The sequence below is a fragment of the Zingiber officinale genome, chromosome 7A (assembly GCF_018446385.1).
Source record: "Zingiber officinale cultivar Zhangliang chromosome 7A, Zo_v1.1, whole genome shotgun sequence".
NCBI classification, from domain to species: domain Eukaryota; kingdom Viridiplantae; phylum Streptophyta; class Magnoliopsida; order Zingiberales; family Zingiberaceae; genus Zingiber; species Zingiber officinale.
In genome coordinates this window covers 31,055,947-31,069,730 of record NC_055998.1, presented here as the reverse complement: position 1 = coordinate 31,069,730, position 13,784 = coordinate 31,055,947, and the positions used below count along the sequence as shown (strand labels likewise).

Below are 13,784 nucleotides of genomic sequence, written 5' to 3'. Positions count from 1 at the left end.
GATCAGATAACCTGAGAATGCTTCCATGTAGTTACTGATCGGTCCCGGACGATCGGATAACCTAAGACTTTCAGGTGGTCGCGGTCACGAGACCGATCGGTGAGTCATGTATCCTGGATGGTCACGACCGATCCGCACAACCATATCACTTGGATCGGTCAGCACCGATCCAAGGTCCTGTGTTGGTTTAGAGCCTCTCGGCCCTAAACCCTAATGTCTTCTGGTCGAGAACGAGCTACCAAGCCCTCTCGACCTAGTCCGGAGAGCAGCCGAGCCCTCTCGACTTGGGTCCGAGAACGAGCCGCCGAGGCCCTCTCCGGACTTCGTCCGGTCCAGAGACGAGCTACAGGCCCTCTCGGCCTAGTCAGGAACGAGCTGCCGAGCCATCTCCGACTTCGTCCGGTCCAGAGAATGAGCTACCGAGCCCTCTCCGACTTCGTCCGGTCCAGAGAACGAGCTACCGAGCCCTCTCTGACCTAGTCCGGAGAACGAGCTGTCGAGCCCTCTCCGACTTTGCGTGCCACGTATCCGTACTTGGACTTTTCCTCTCCTCATGATCAACCTTGATCATCAATCAGTCTGAGTTTAATTAATATCTGATACAAACTTAAATCAGTGTCAACATCAAAACAACAGCCAGGTCAGACTGTATCAACACTAATGTCCTGACTGCTTGCAAATGAAGAACTCGCCCTTCGGCTTATTCATTCCTGCTTTAAGTCCAGTACCTAGAGATTGTTTCACTTTCTTTGCCGAGCCAGCTTGTTTCTTGTTCTTCTTCTTGCCTTTCGACTTAGAAGTAGAAACATTTTCAGCAAAGTGAATTTGAGAATTATGACGAAATAACCCTTCTGTTGCTTGAAGTTCTGTCAGTAGTTCTGCCAACGAATACATCCTTTTATTTATATTATAGTTCAGGTGGAACTGCTCAAAACTTCTGGGTAGCGTTTGGAGCCATCGATGTCAGCTCCAAGAATTTGTATCTCATTCAAGTAAGCCATCATCTTTATGATATGATCTTTTACGAGTGTCCCTTCTAACATGGTGGTTGTTATTAATTTTCTCATTGCCTCTTGCCTAGCAGCCTGACTCTGGTGTCCGAAGAGTTCCTTGAGATTGTTCATCATATCATAAGCAGTTGCCAAATCCTGATGCTGATGTTGCAGCATATTTGACATTGAAGCCAAAATGTAACACCGCGCCATCTCATCTGCCTTTACCCATTTCTTATGATACTCGATCTCCTCTTCACTAGAATCACTATTAGGCACTTCAGGGCAGGTCTCTAACAGTACAAACTTATAGCCTTCAGCAGTTAGAACAATATCCAGGTTTCTTTTCCAATCTATATAATTGGGATCAGTAAGTTTGTTCTCTTTCAATATAATAGCTAGTGGGTTGAAAGTCATCCTAAGAATCACAAAATAAACTTTTGGTCAAGACTCTAAATATTATTTAAATTTACCAACACCTCAAAACACTGTGAATTTTGCATGCCACGTTAGTGTAGACGTATACAAAATCAAACATTTGTAAGAGGAGGTTTTACCCATTAATTTTATTATCTTATCATCCTAATTTTATGACAAATAAAATTAATAGTTGGTATTCCTTTGGTCACACAAATAATAGCAGTGATTCCGTTGGGGAGGATACTATTAAATGCGCCTAAGTGTATACCATTACTTGATACTTAGTCCATTAAATAGGATTGTGCCCCTTCAGTTGGAGAAGATCACACGCTCCTAAATAATTTCCTATAACCATCCATAAAGGAAGTTTGATCTAGTGATCCACAAACAAACTCATCCGTTGTGGAGGGAGACACTCAGAGCCAACATGCAAGTTTGTTACATCACTTACAAACCAGTAATGGAGACCGTGGAATTTATTTACTAATCTCTCTCCCACTTAGTTATTTAAGATGAGGAATTTTAACCATGCACACACACATCACAACAAATAAAGCAATAAATATGGAAAAATAATTTTCCAACTATTATGACCTTTTCCATCACTGTCCTCCGTGTGCTGCCAACCCTAGCTGCTGCCATCTTTAGCCATCGTAATTGGGTCTAGTCACCGCATCTATCTTGCTTCTTTTTCCGCTGCGCCTCTGGTCCACAAATAGTAGCACGCCTCGCAAGGATACGATCCGCGACAAAAATAGAATTTTACATATATCGATCCTATATTCCACAAAGGAATGTATATGTAATCTAGATCGAAACAAAAATATAAAATCATAAAACTAATACAGCTCTTGCTATATTTAATACATACAATCATGCACACACATAAAATGCCATTGACATGTCCAATGGTCCAATCACACACAATCTCTATAAACCATAATAGTTGGAGCCTACAACCATAGAGTTAGCATATCCTACTATTATCCTGCCTAAATTATGTATGATATGTGCATGATTAAACTGAAAACCAAACACACAGAGGCAAACCCTAGCTCTGATACCAATTGTTGGTTGCTACTGGGAATATCGTACCGGTTCCCCTGTATAAAAATTTTGTACAAGTCCTGAACCATTTCTAACAACCTATTGTGTTCTTTAGAAATTAAATTTGGAATCGCAAACAGAACTTAACATTATTGATTCCAAATTCAACTTATCTGTTCTTAGTGGTTTAGACTTGGGTCGCAAACGATGCTTAACATTATTGATCCAAATCCACCCATGTTACAAATTCAATTAAATATTAATTTCAGAGATCGGCTTCCAGGTTAAACATGACGAGGCACTAGACCTTCTTGGGCATGAGAGCATCCACCATTTCCTAGACAAAGCCTTTCAATGAAATTTAATATTTAATTTCCTTATAGTAACCCTAGGTTAACAAAAAAGAACAATCGAATCACAAGTTCGAAAAACAAAAAAAAACACAAAATCGAAAACATAAATTCAATTACCTAGATTCATTAGCCTCTTGTGTTTGATATTTCAAGATCTAAATAAAAGGATGAATTAGTTATGATGCGGAAACTAATAACTAGTTATACCTTTTATAGCTTATAGGTCTCACGATCTTTTGTCGTATTCCTCTTCTTATCTCGGACGTCATGTGAGCGACGATCTACCGAGACGAGAATTCACCCAAGCCTCCTTCTTCTCCTTGCAAGTTTCGACCACCAAGAATCTCATAGAGATGAAGGTCTTCAGCCACCAACTAAGCTCCAAGGGATGCAAAGAAACAAAGTCTCCTTCCTCTACTTTTTCTCCAAGCAAAATCCGACCACCAAGGGTCTCTTAGAGAGTTGATCTTGCCGGCCAAGGAAGAAGAAAAGGGGAAGAGGAAAAAGAGAGGGAGGGCCGACCACCACAAGGAAGAGAAGAGAGGAATACTAGATATATTATTATGAGGTGAGACACCTCTACCTTCTCTTTTATATTCCTTAGTCTTGGCAAATAAGGAAAATTTTAATAAAAACTTCCTTATTTTCTTTGCCATAGAAAGAAAATTTTAATTGATTAAAATTTTTTTCCTTTTCTCTATCAATGTGGTCGGCCACCTCAATTCCTCCAAAAAAGGAAAGTTTTAAACACAAAATTAAAACTTCCTAATTTGTTTCCGGAAATTTTTAAAATAAAAATTTCTCTTTAAAAATTCCCTTCATGGTTGGTTATAAAAGGAAACTTTTATAAATTAAAATCTCTCTATTAAAACATGTGGATGATTTACAAAAAGGAAAGTTTTCTCTAAAATTAAAATCTCCCTTTTAACTACAAATAAGGAAATATATCAAATCTTTCTCTTAATCTTTTGTAGAAAGCTATAAAAGGAAAGATTTAATTTTAAAACTCTCTTTTTAAAATCATGAGGATGGTTACAAAAAAGGAAAGTTTTATCAAAAATTTAAATCTTCCTTTTAACTACAAATAAGGAAAGATATCAAACTTTTCTCTTAATCTTTTGTAGAAAACTATAAAAGGAAAGATTTAAATTTTAAACTCTCTTTTAAAACCATGGCTTCCATATAAGAAAAGATTTTAAAGATAAAATCCTTTTAATTTATTTTGGCTGGCCACCTAAGCTTGGATTCAAGCTAGGGCCGACCACCAACTCACCTTGGTTTGGCTGACCCTAGCTTGGGCTCCAAGCTAGGCTTGGCTGGCCACCTTAAGGTGGGTAAGAAGGTGGGTATGGGTGGGTATAAGACTTTATAAATAAGAGGCTACGACAGGGACCGAGAGGAGGAATTGGTTTTGGTCTCCCGATGAACTTGAGCTTCCCGTGTCCGCCCCGAACACTCAACTCGAGTTCATCAATAATATCTCATTCCACTAAAGAGTTATTATTGAACTACCGCACAAATCCCATATTACTATACAGGCTTCTTCTTATCATGAGTGTGTTAGTCTCCCTGTGTTTAAGATATAGAATGTCCACTAATTAAATGAGTTACTGACAACTCACTTAATTAATATCTAGCTCCAAGTGTAGTACCACTCAACTTCATCGTCATGTCGGACTAAGTCCACTTGTAGGGTTTACATGACAATCCTTATGAGCTCCTCTTGGGGACATCATCAACCTAGATTACTAGGACACAGTTTCATTTTATAATCAACAACACACCATATAAATAATATCATTTCCCAACTTATTGGACCTATTGTTTTATCGAACTAAATCGCACCCTTTGATAAATTAAAGAAATGAATATTGAGTATATGTGCTTATTATTATATCATGATTAAGAGCACACACTTCCATAATAACAAAGGTCTTGTTCTTTTATGTAGTCAGTATAAAAAGAACTTACCTTAAATGGTCCTGCTCAATACACTCAGAGTGTACTAGTATAATTTTATAGTCAAGATAAACGAATATCAAATTACACTACGACTATTCCAATGGTTTGTTCCTCTCCATCTTAGTCGTGAGCTACTGTTTATAATTTATAAGGAATTGATAACATGATCTTCTGTGTGTGACACCACACACCATGTTATCTACAATATAAATTAATTGAACAACTATTCTTAACATATAAATGTAGACATATGACCAATGTGATTCTTTATTTCAAAATAAATGTTTATAAAAAACTAGGCTTTTAGTATACACTCTAACAGGTTGCTTATCGGTCGGCGTTCGATCAGCGCCGAGGGCTCGGCTAGCGTCTCCTTCCTTTCGTCCGCTTGGGCTTTTTCCGCATTGATGTACTCATTGGCCTTTTTGAGCATGTGATCGTAATCCCTAGGTGGATTCCTTATGTGCGATCGGAAGAAGTCTCCTTCGATGAGCCCTTTAGTGAATGCATTCATCATGGTCTCGGATGAGACCGAAGCGATATCCATGGCCACCTGATTGAAGCGCTGAATATAGGCTCGCAGAGCTTCTCTTGGTCCTTGCTTTAGGGAAAATAGGCTAACGCTTGTCTTTTGGTAGCGTCTGCTGCTTGCGAAATGGTGTAAAAAGGTTGTTTGAAAGTCTTTGAAGTTTCGTATTGATCCGTCTGGCAGCCTTCTGAACCAGCGTTGTGCCGATTCGGAGAGTGTGGTGAGGAAGACTCGACATTTTACTCTGTTCGTGTACTGGTGGAGTGTGACTTCATTATCGAACCTATCCAAATGATCATCTGGATCAGTCGACCTGTTGTAGGTCCCAATCGCCAATGGGGTGTAGTGCTTAGGGAGAGGATCTCGCAGTATGTCTTCGAAGAACTGGCGGTTGATACGCTTAGGAGATGCGTTGCCTCGAGGTGCTTTGCCCTTCCGTGCGTCCCAAATGGGCTCTTCATCCGAAGAAGATCCCCGCTCTTGGTTGGCTTAGGCTATCTCCGAGGGTGTTTGGAATAGTGCCCGATGAAAAGGTATGGGCGCAGGTGATGACTCTCCATGCGTATTGATAGGCAACCTATTCTGCCCCTAGATAGAGAGTTGCTCCGGGCAATCCTCCTGTGCTACTCGACCTCTTGTTGCGGATGTTGCTTGCTGCGTTTGTCGATCGGCTAGCGCCTTCTATTGTTGCTGCTCGACTATTTTCTGCGCTCGGGCTTGCACGAGCAGGTCGAGTTCTTCTTGGGTGAGCATCACTGTGTGAAGTCGTCCAGCGTCTCCCATCCTCTCGGGTCGGATGCAGGTTGCGTTCCCACAGACGACGCCAAATTTGATCTTGTCCGATAGCCGAGGTGACGAAAGCTGGGGATGTCGCGCTCCGATTGACCATGTGTTGACTCCTCACTACCCTGCAACTACAACTGCGTCAGTGCCGAGCCAGGGAAGAAGTCCCCGGCGATGGCCCTCCGACGCTCAAGTCAATCGCCGGTGGTGTGTGGAAGCAGAGCAAAGTGGTGAACAGTAGCAGCAACGGTAGATTATCGCATACCTCCGCTGAAGCTTGGACCCCCTTTATATAGGGCTCCTGTAACGCACGTGCACGCTTCCCAAGGCATGCACGCTTCTCAAAATTTTTTCTGAAAAGATGTATCAGTAAAGTGTCCCTGACACAATACCTTAACGAGCCGAGCATATCTCTGAAGTGATAGGGAAGCTTTTGTCTTACGATCTTCTGTCTGAATCGGTCACCGACAATGCCTCCTGTCAGCAGCGTATGCTCCCAAAAAGATAATATCCAACTAGCGGTGTCTTTTACTGGGTTGAGCGGGATAGCCGCTCGAAGGATAACCGCTCGACTTGGGTTCTTACTTTCTACTCGGATGAGTATATTATCTGGCCAAGCGGGAAAGCTGCTCGACCGGCGCTCCCGTTGTCCTGATCCATAAGCCATTATCTGGATGAGCGGGAAAGCCACTCGATCACCCTTCTGTTTCTGTATAGCTCGGTCGTAAATCCGCTCCGTTCTTATAACTCTATATAAGGCCGAGTGGGAAAACTGCTCGGCGTGCCCTTGCAGACACCTAGCAGTCTTTCTGAGCGTTGGAAGCTCGGAACCTCGCCGAGCTATTATGATGTCGGATTGAGTCTTCATTATCCCGATTGGGCGAGCGTGCTCCCCGATCGGCTAGTGGTATAAGGGTGTTTGACCACCTTGATTTCGATCTCCGCCATGACACTGACCCCCTACCTATGATAATGGGGTGGGGCCTCCCCTCCCTATCACCACATCAACATCGAATATTGGATAACCGATCTAACTTATAGAAGTTCGCATTAAAATAAATGAGGATGTTTAATATTTAATGTCATGTGTAAAATTTAATATATATATATATATATATATATATATATATATATATATATATATATATATATATACCATTTAAAAACATTTTATTATAAAAATGAGAGATATTTTGGATTAAAACGAAGGATATTTTGACAATTTAATTATGTTATAGAACATGTTTACCATAAAAAATATATAAATTTTTTAATTATTGCAAAAATTAAATAGCGAACTTATTTATCAGTTGACAATACAGTGGGCTGGCCCATAACGCCACTTTTTAAGGACCGTAAATGGAGCGGCCCAACAGCTACGCACTGTTTTTTTAAATAAAAAAACATTATTTTATTATATTATTTGGAAAAAATTACCTTGGATTATTTGAGCTCTATAAACTACCTTTTGAGGTTTGAGGACGGTTGCAAAAAGTAGGCACAATGAACTCCTCTTTACCTTTTGCCACTAAAGCTATCAGAAACAATCTTAGTATTTCAAAAAGTAGAAATGAAATGCTACATTATTACAATTTCAAGGGGAAAAGAGAGAATTCCATTTATTGTTCTGCCTTTTTATAAAACACAATGATAACTTTATAATTATTAAATGCATTTAAAATTAAATATCTAAATTATAAAAAAATAATAAATAATAAACAATTTAGATTGATTATTTTAAAGCTTCACTTCGAAATATCCACTCTAAATTTACTAGTAAGATAGATGGGAGAATATATCTATCTACTAACATTATCTACTAACATTAATTTGATGAAAATTTAGTCAGCCAGCACAGTTGATCATCATGACCAAGAGAGTATCTGACCGAACCATGGGGATGATCGAATGCTAAGTTCATCAGATTATTCGATTGGACTATTAGGTCGATCAGACGTCGAATCACTAAATATTGATGAATAACTCAAAAAGAGTCGGTACTCTCCGGAGCCAAGACTTTTCCGTTATTCGACACTTGAAGATAGCATGATTAACTAGTCAGGTCAAATAGTCCAATCGATCGGAATTATTGTTCGATCAAACACAATGGACGCCTGGTTTGATTGAATCCTTTGGCTAAATAAATGGGCCGAGTGAAAGACAAGTTCCCGATAACACTCTATAAGTCCGATCGGTTGATCATTATGAGCGATTGCCGATCGGGTCACAAGAAGAACTCGATTGGTCGACCATGTAAGTATATTATAGGTCCCTCAACTCAACAACCTTATATTCCTTTTTGGCCTCTTGTGTTACAGAGAATAGAGAATATTCTGCATGCAAGTTATACAGTAGAGGCTTCATTTCTACCAAACGCAAAGATTATGAGTTCTTTTAGGAAAGTTGTTAGAGGATCTTTATGATATGTCCTTTTTTGGATATATCTTTAGATTCATGTATAGATAAATAGTAATACTATAAAAGAGGGTCTCCTTCTTTAGACAGAGGTACATGATGCTATACTTTTTTACACACTCTTAGCTACTATTCTTCTCATTATTCATTTACTCTACTTGATCACTGACTTAAATATTAAAGGGTCTACATCGAAATCTCTTTCTCGACCCAGTAATTAACATTCCTTATGATACCAAAAGGCAGCTTGAACTATTTTTATTAAATCAGAGTCTTAAGACTTTGAGTATGGGAGAATTTAGTGAATTAAATCTGTCTTTGCATAGAATAAAAAAAATAATCGAACATTGGATCATTTCAAGCAAAAGGATGTCTTGAAAATATTTATTATAGTTGCTAATTGATCGACAAATCCCTTTTGTCCTCCCTCTCACGGTCTCTCTCTCGTTTTTTTTTTTTTTTTTAAAAAACACATGGAGGAAGCAGCATTACTATTACTCAGAGGCCCCCATCCCAAAGAGGATAAGGTCTCCACCTCCTCAAGCTCATCAGCACTATTCAACCACCACTTGCCCTCTCACTTCCTTCCTCACCATCGATTTATAATTGCCATGCAAACCAAACATATTGTATGTAGATAACAAAAACCCATTGACAATTCGGACGTGCTTTTCTTGGTTTGGTGATCAAGTCCCGGAGTTCTTATCCAGATGGCTATTTCATTGTCGCTCAGGCCATGTGTTCATTAACAGAGACATCTCATGAATCTTCAGAATTACGTGAATAATTTAATTAACACTGTGATGAACAATTAATATTGTTGCAAGCTTCTTCGATATGTTACTTGACCTGGTCTCAGATTCTTGTGCTCTTGTGGTGCAAGGCATGATGGTAAAACTGAGTGCTTTATCGGAAGGGGGGAAAGTTGGAGGGAAAGCTGAAGGAAAGGACCAACAATAAGGATGGTTTTTTTTTTTCCTTCCCTTTTCTCTTCATTGTAAAAAAAAATATGTTTTTTTTATTTAACAATTTGTTTTTGGTAGTTTACTTTTTTGCCCATGGCCTTTCCTTTCTCGGTAAGAACTACGGGCGAGGACACCTCAGTTAGTAACGGATAAAATCGAGATGATCTTGACTTGTTTCCATGGGTCCGGTTCATAGTTCATTCAAGGTTCAGCGAAGTTGAACCAGCCTGACCGAACCGCATCTCGAAGAACACGTGGCGCCGTGTCGCCCTACTGCGCGTCGCTTAAGGCTGCCGCGCCTGTCGGTTAGGACGTCGACAGGAGGCAAGCCGCCACGTGTACGACCCAAGCCCACTCCTGGGCCCGGATCTCGTGACGACCCCGACGCGTGGAGTCGCGCCGTACGCTCGCATTGATTCCCCATCACTCCCCTTTCGTCCTCGCCTCCGTCTCTCCCGCTTCCTTTATTTTGACGCAAAGCAAAAGGCAAAAACAAAAAACAAAAACAAAAACAAAAAACGTTTTCTCTCGTGGTTTTCGTTTTTCATCTTCTGACGACGTTATTTTGTTTTCCTGCGACGGACGCCGGCGTCGGCTAATGCGGCATGGCGACCCACGTGGGACGGGGACGCGACCGTGCTCCCCCGGCACGTGCCCCCTTGCGTGCCCATCACGGTCACGCCCGATTTCTTTTCCACGCAATAATTCCGTAACAAAAAATTTATTTATTTATTATTATTATTATTTTTTAAATAAGTAGCTGAACCTTCTGGCATCGCACTAATTATGTTCAGTACTGGCTCCGATATTAATCCGAGTCGGTGTTGCCATTTGATTCGCCTTAATCAGTTTCATAATTGCGCTGCATCAGTGGGCTACTACCTCCATGTGCAGTTTCACCGTCGCCATCTCGTGAGGTCGGACCGGACCGCGACCTTGAACCGTGAGCCGGTTTATTTTGGACCGACCTGCATTGGCAAAATCGTGAACTTCCGCCGAACGGGAGAACGTGCCCTGGCGGCCCTATCAACACCACCTCGCCCTGCGCGTAACTTCGCACTCCTCTGCTTCCTCCACGTGTCCCACTACCTCCTTAAAACCGACTCCCTCTCACGCCGTTACACTCGTCGTACGACTGCCGGTACCTGCCCCCACCGCCTTCACGGTTCGCCGTTCATTCATGACGCCGTTAGTTTTGTCGCCGTGGAGCTCAGATTAACTAGCCGTGGTTGATTCTTGACTCGACCGTGGTTAGGACTCCTGTTTATATTCAACCCCCTCCCTCTCCCCGTCACCACGCCATGCCCTCAGATAGATCGACAAAAAATAGTTAATTGAGCGAGCAAGGAGATGATGATGGTGGGCGGGGAAACCGGTGGTCTGTTGGCAGCTCGCATTCCGCCATGGTCTTCCCACTTCGAAGATCCGTCTGTTGGTGTGGGTTATGGTCTCGCTGCCGCTCGTGGCAGTGGAGATTACGGCGGGTCATCGGCCCTTGCTGCGACGCTGCAGAAGTACTTACCTTGCGACGAGTTCGCCGCGCCGGCGCCGGAGGAAGAGGTGGACGAGTCGGATGTTGCCTTGGACGTGTACTCGTCCGATGAGTTTCGGATGTACGAGTTTAAGGTGCGGCGTTGTGCGCGCGGCCGCTCCCACGACTGGACCGAGTGTCCCTTCGCACATCCGGGGGAGAAGGCGCGCCGTCGCGATCCGCATATGTATCACTACTCCGGCGCCGCCTGCCCTGACTTCCGAAAGGGTGGTTGCAAGCGCGGCGACGCGTGCGAGTACGCGCACGGGGTGTTCGAGTGCTGGCTTCATCCTGCCCGCTATCGCACGCAGCCCTGCAAGGACGGCACCGCCTGCCGCCGCCGCGTTTGCTTCTTCGCCCATACGCCGGATCAGCTTCGCATCTTTCCACAGTTGCAGCAGCAGCCGACGTCGGGTAAGTCAGCGGTAGCGGCCGTCGAGTCGTACGATGGCTCGCCACTGCGACAGCAAGCTATGGAGTCGTACATCTCGAAGCACTTGATTTCCACGTCCCCAACCACGACACTGCCGCTCTCCCCGCCGTCGGACTCACCCCCGATGTCGCCAAACACGGCTACCCTTAGGAGCGCCGCCTGGCCCGTTCGAACATCGATCAACGAAATCGTCGCCTCTATGCGCCAGTTGCAGCTAAAGAAAGCCAACACGTTCCCCTGCTCATGGGGATTACGAACAACCAATGGCCCCTTCTCGTCACCACGTGGCAGGCCAGGTTTCTGCAGTCTACCGGCGACCCCCACCGCGGTCGCCGGCGGCGTAAGCTGGTTCGACGGCATCGATGTCGGCGGCTTCGCTCCGTGCGAAGAACTGGCGGAGAGGGTCGAGTCCGGGAGAGCCTTGAGGGCCAAGATCTTCGAGAAGCTGAGCAAGGAATGCGTGATGGAGAAATCTCCGGACGACGTATCGCCGGACGTCGGTTGGGTATCAGACCTGGTGAAGTAAACGATTTTAAATAAATTCAAAAAAACATACAGCAAAAAAAATCGGACGGACGAAATGTTAGTGGTTTGTAAATAGTGAACTTAGAAGCCCCATAAGGATGTATAGTACAACTGTACATAGCCAACGGACGGTGGGGATCTGGTTTTGTGATTCTGTGCAGGAAAACTCCAGGATTGGCTACACTGGCGAGAAGGATCAGCTTTATCTTGTGGAAATTTCATTTGAAAGCGTTATGTTTAATTTTTTTTTGCTTAATTATTAAAATAGCTTTGGATTTTATTTGGAATGTTATCAGGTCAATCTCATTATTATAATGTAAGATAATGCTTCTTCCGGTTTTGTAAACCGGGTGAGATGGGTGCGGGTCCATTGATGCGGATGTTGTCAAATGGCGATTCCTGTCCGCATAAAATTGGCCGATGGAAAGTGAAAGTTGATAATAATAGATATCTTTCTTTAAAAAATTGTATTTTTGATTTTACGGATTTTATGCGGACGGTGATGACAGAAGTGAGAGTTCATTGTTGGATGTGACATAATTATTGTTTTAAATTAACGGTTAATTCCTTTTTATTATTATTGTTAAGTCTTTGATTTACAACTTTAACTATGAATGCCCCTAAACATAAGAAAACAATAGTGCAATTTAATAGCTTGATTGATAATTTGGACTTGCTGCATATATACATGAATGGAATGAATAGCTTGTCCCCACGGTTATAGATTTTGGGATTAATTTTTAGGATTATGTTTTTTATGATTTATTTATTTGTATTTTATTGTGGGATGACGGGGATGATATTATCATTTTACTCTAGTGAATGAAGTGAAAATGGACCCGATTTATAGTGCACGGTACAGTCCTTTCATTTAATCAGATCACATGATGTGTCCTTGTACACTTAAATCCAATCCAAATGTCTCTTCGTTTATTTGGCGTTACATTGATCTCGATCATTCGGGCTCGTCGGATCCAAACCCTTCATCCATCAAACCTAAGTACACGCATGCATGACATCACTCCCATACGTTGAGCGTTGTTGCACCCTTTGAATCCCTTGGCTTGTCGCTTGGGTCACGATGGTCGTGGGCCATACTAGTTAAGCTTACTATTAGCTCAAACACATAATAAAATGAATTAAACATTCATGAATTTGATGTTTGACATAATAAGCTAACTATTAGCTTAACTTTATCTTCTTTATCAAACAAATTTGAATAACACCAAACTCCCTTTGGCCACGAACATGATTTAAAGCTAACATAAATAGGAAAGATGGAGTGAACTCCAACCAATAAAGGTTGAATTTGTTAAGATCAATCATTAAGGTAGGGTCTTAACTTTGTAGATGATACTATTTCACTAATTGTTATGTATAATTATTTTGTTTAAAATTAGGTTAGGTTTCTTTTAGTACTCCTTGAGGACTAACCTATCCTAATCGCACTCATTATAAGTTAACAAGATCCTAACCAAAGATTTTGGACTATCATAACTTTGAAACAATGTGGAAAATAATATGGATATTCTATAAATATATTTCTCATCAGGTAGACATGAAAGGATAATTTATTGTCCATTTCATTATATTCTAATCTTGCTATAGTAGAAACATATTTATTGTATTTTTTTCTCACTAATCTATTATTAAAAAATATATATAAACATGGCATATGGATAACAATGAAATAAGGGTTATTTTAGGGATGTTGATTTGTAATAATACCAACTAAACATGTCAATTTGATAAATGAATTTATATTTAGGGATAAAAAATGAAATATAGAGAGCAATAATTAAAAGTGATAAGTTGTTATCCTTCAAATT

General features: G+C 41.5%; 1 protein-coding gene across 2 annotated transcripts; it reads left to right on the top strand.

Annotated features, from left to right (window-relative positions):
* The first annotated feature begins 10,748 nt into the window (after positions 1-10,748).
* Positions 10,749-12,311, top strand: LOC122001273 (zinc finger CCCH domain-containing protein 2-like). 2 transcript variants are annotated; one of them, XM_042555933.1, is made up of 2 exons: positions 10,749-11,001; positions 11,200-12,311. In XM_042555933.1, the coding sequence occupies exons 1-2, from the start codon at positions 10,817-10,819 to the stop codon at positions 11,954-11,956; spliced, it is 942 nt and encodes a 313-aa protein (XP_042411867.1). In that variant the 5' UTR covers positions 10,749-10,816; the 3' UTR covers positions 11,957-12,311. The 2 variants fall into 2 exon arrangements, with proteins under 2 accessions (XP_042411867.1, XP_042411866.1); XM_042555932.1 differs by having other exon boundaries at positions 10,749-12,311.
* Positions 12,312-13,784: the final 1,473 nt, after the last annotated feature.

Coding starts and splice junctions, on each gene's coding strand:
- LOC122001273 (XM_042555932.1), top strand. CDS start 10,817: ATGATGATGGTGGGCGGGGAAACCGGTGGTCTGTTGGCAGCTCGCATT.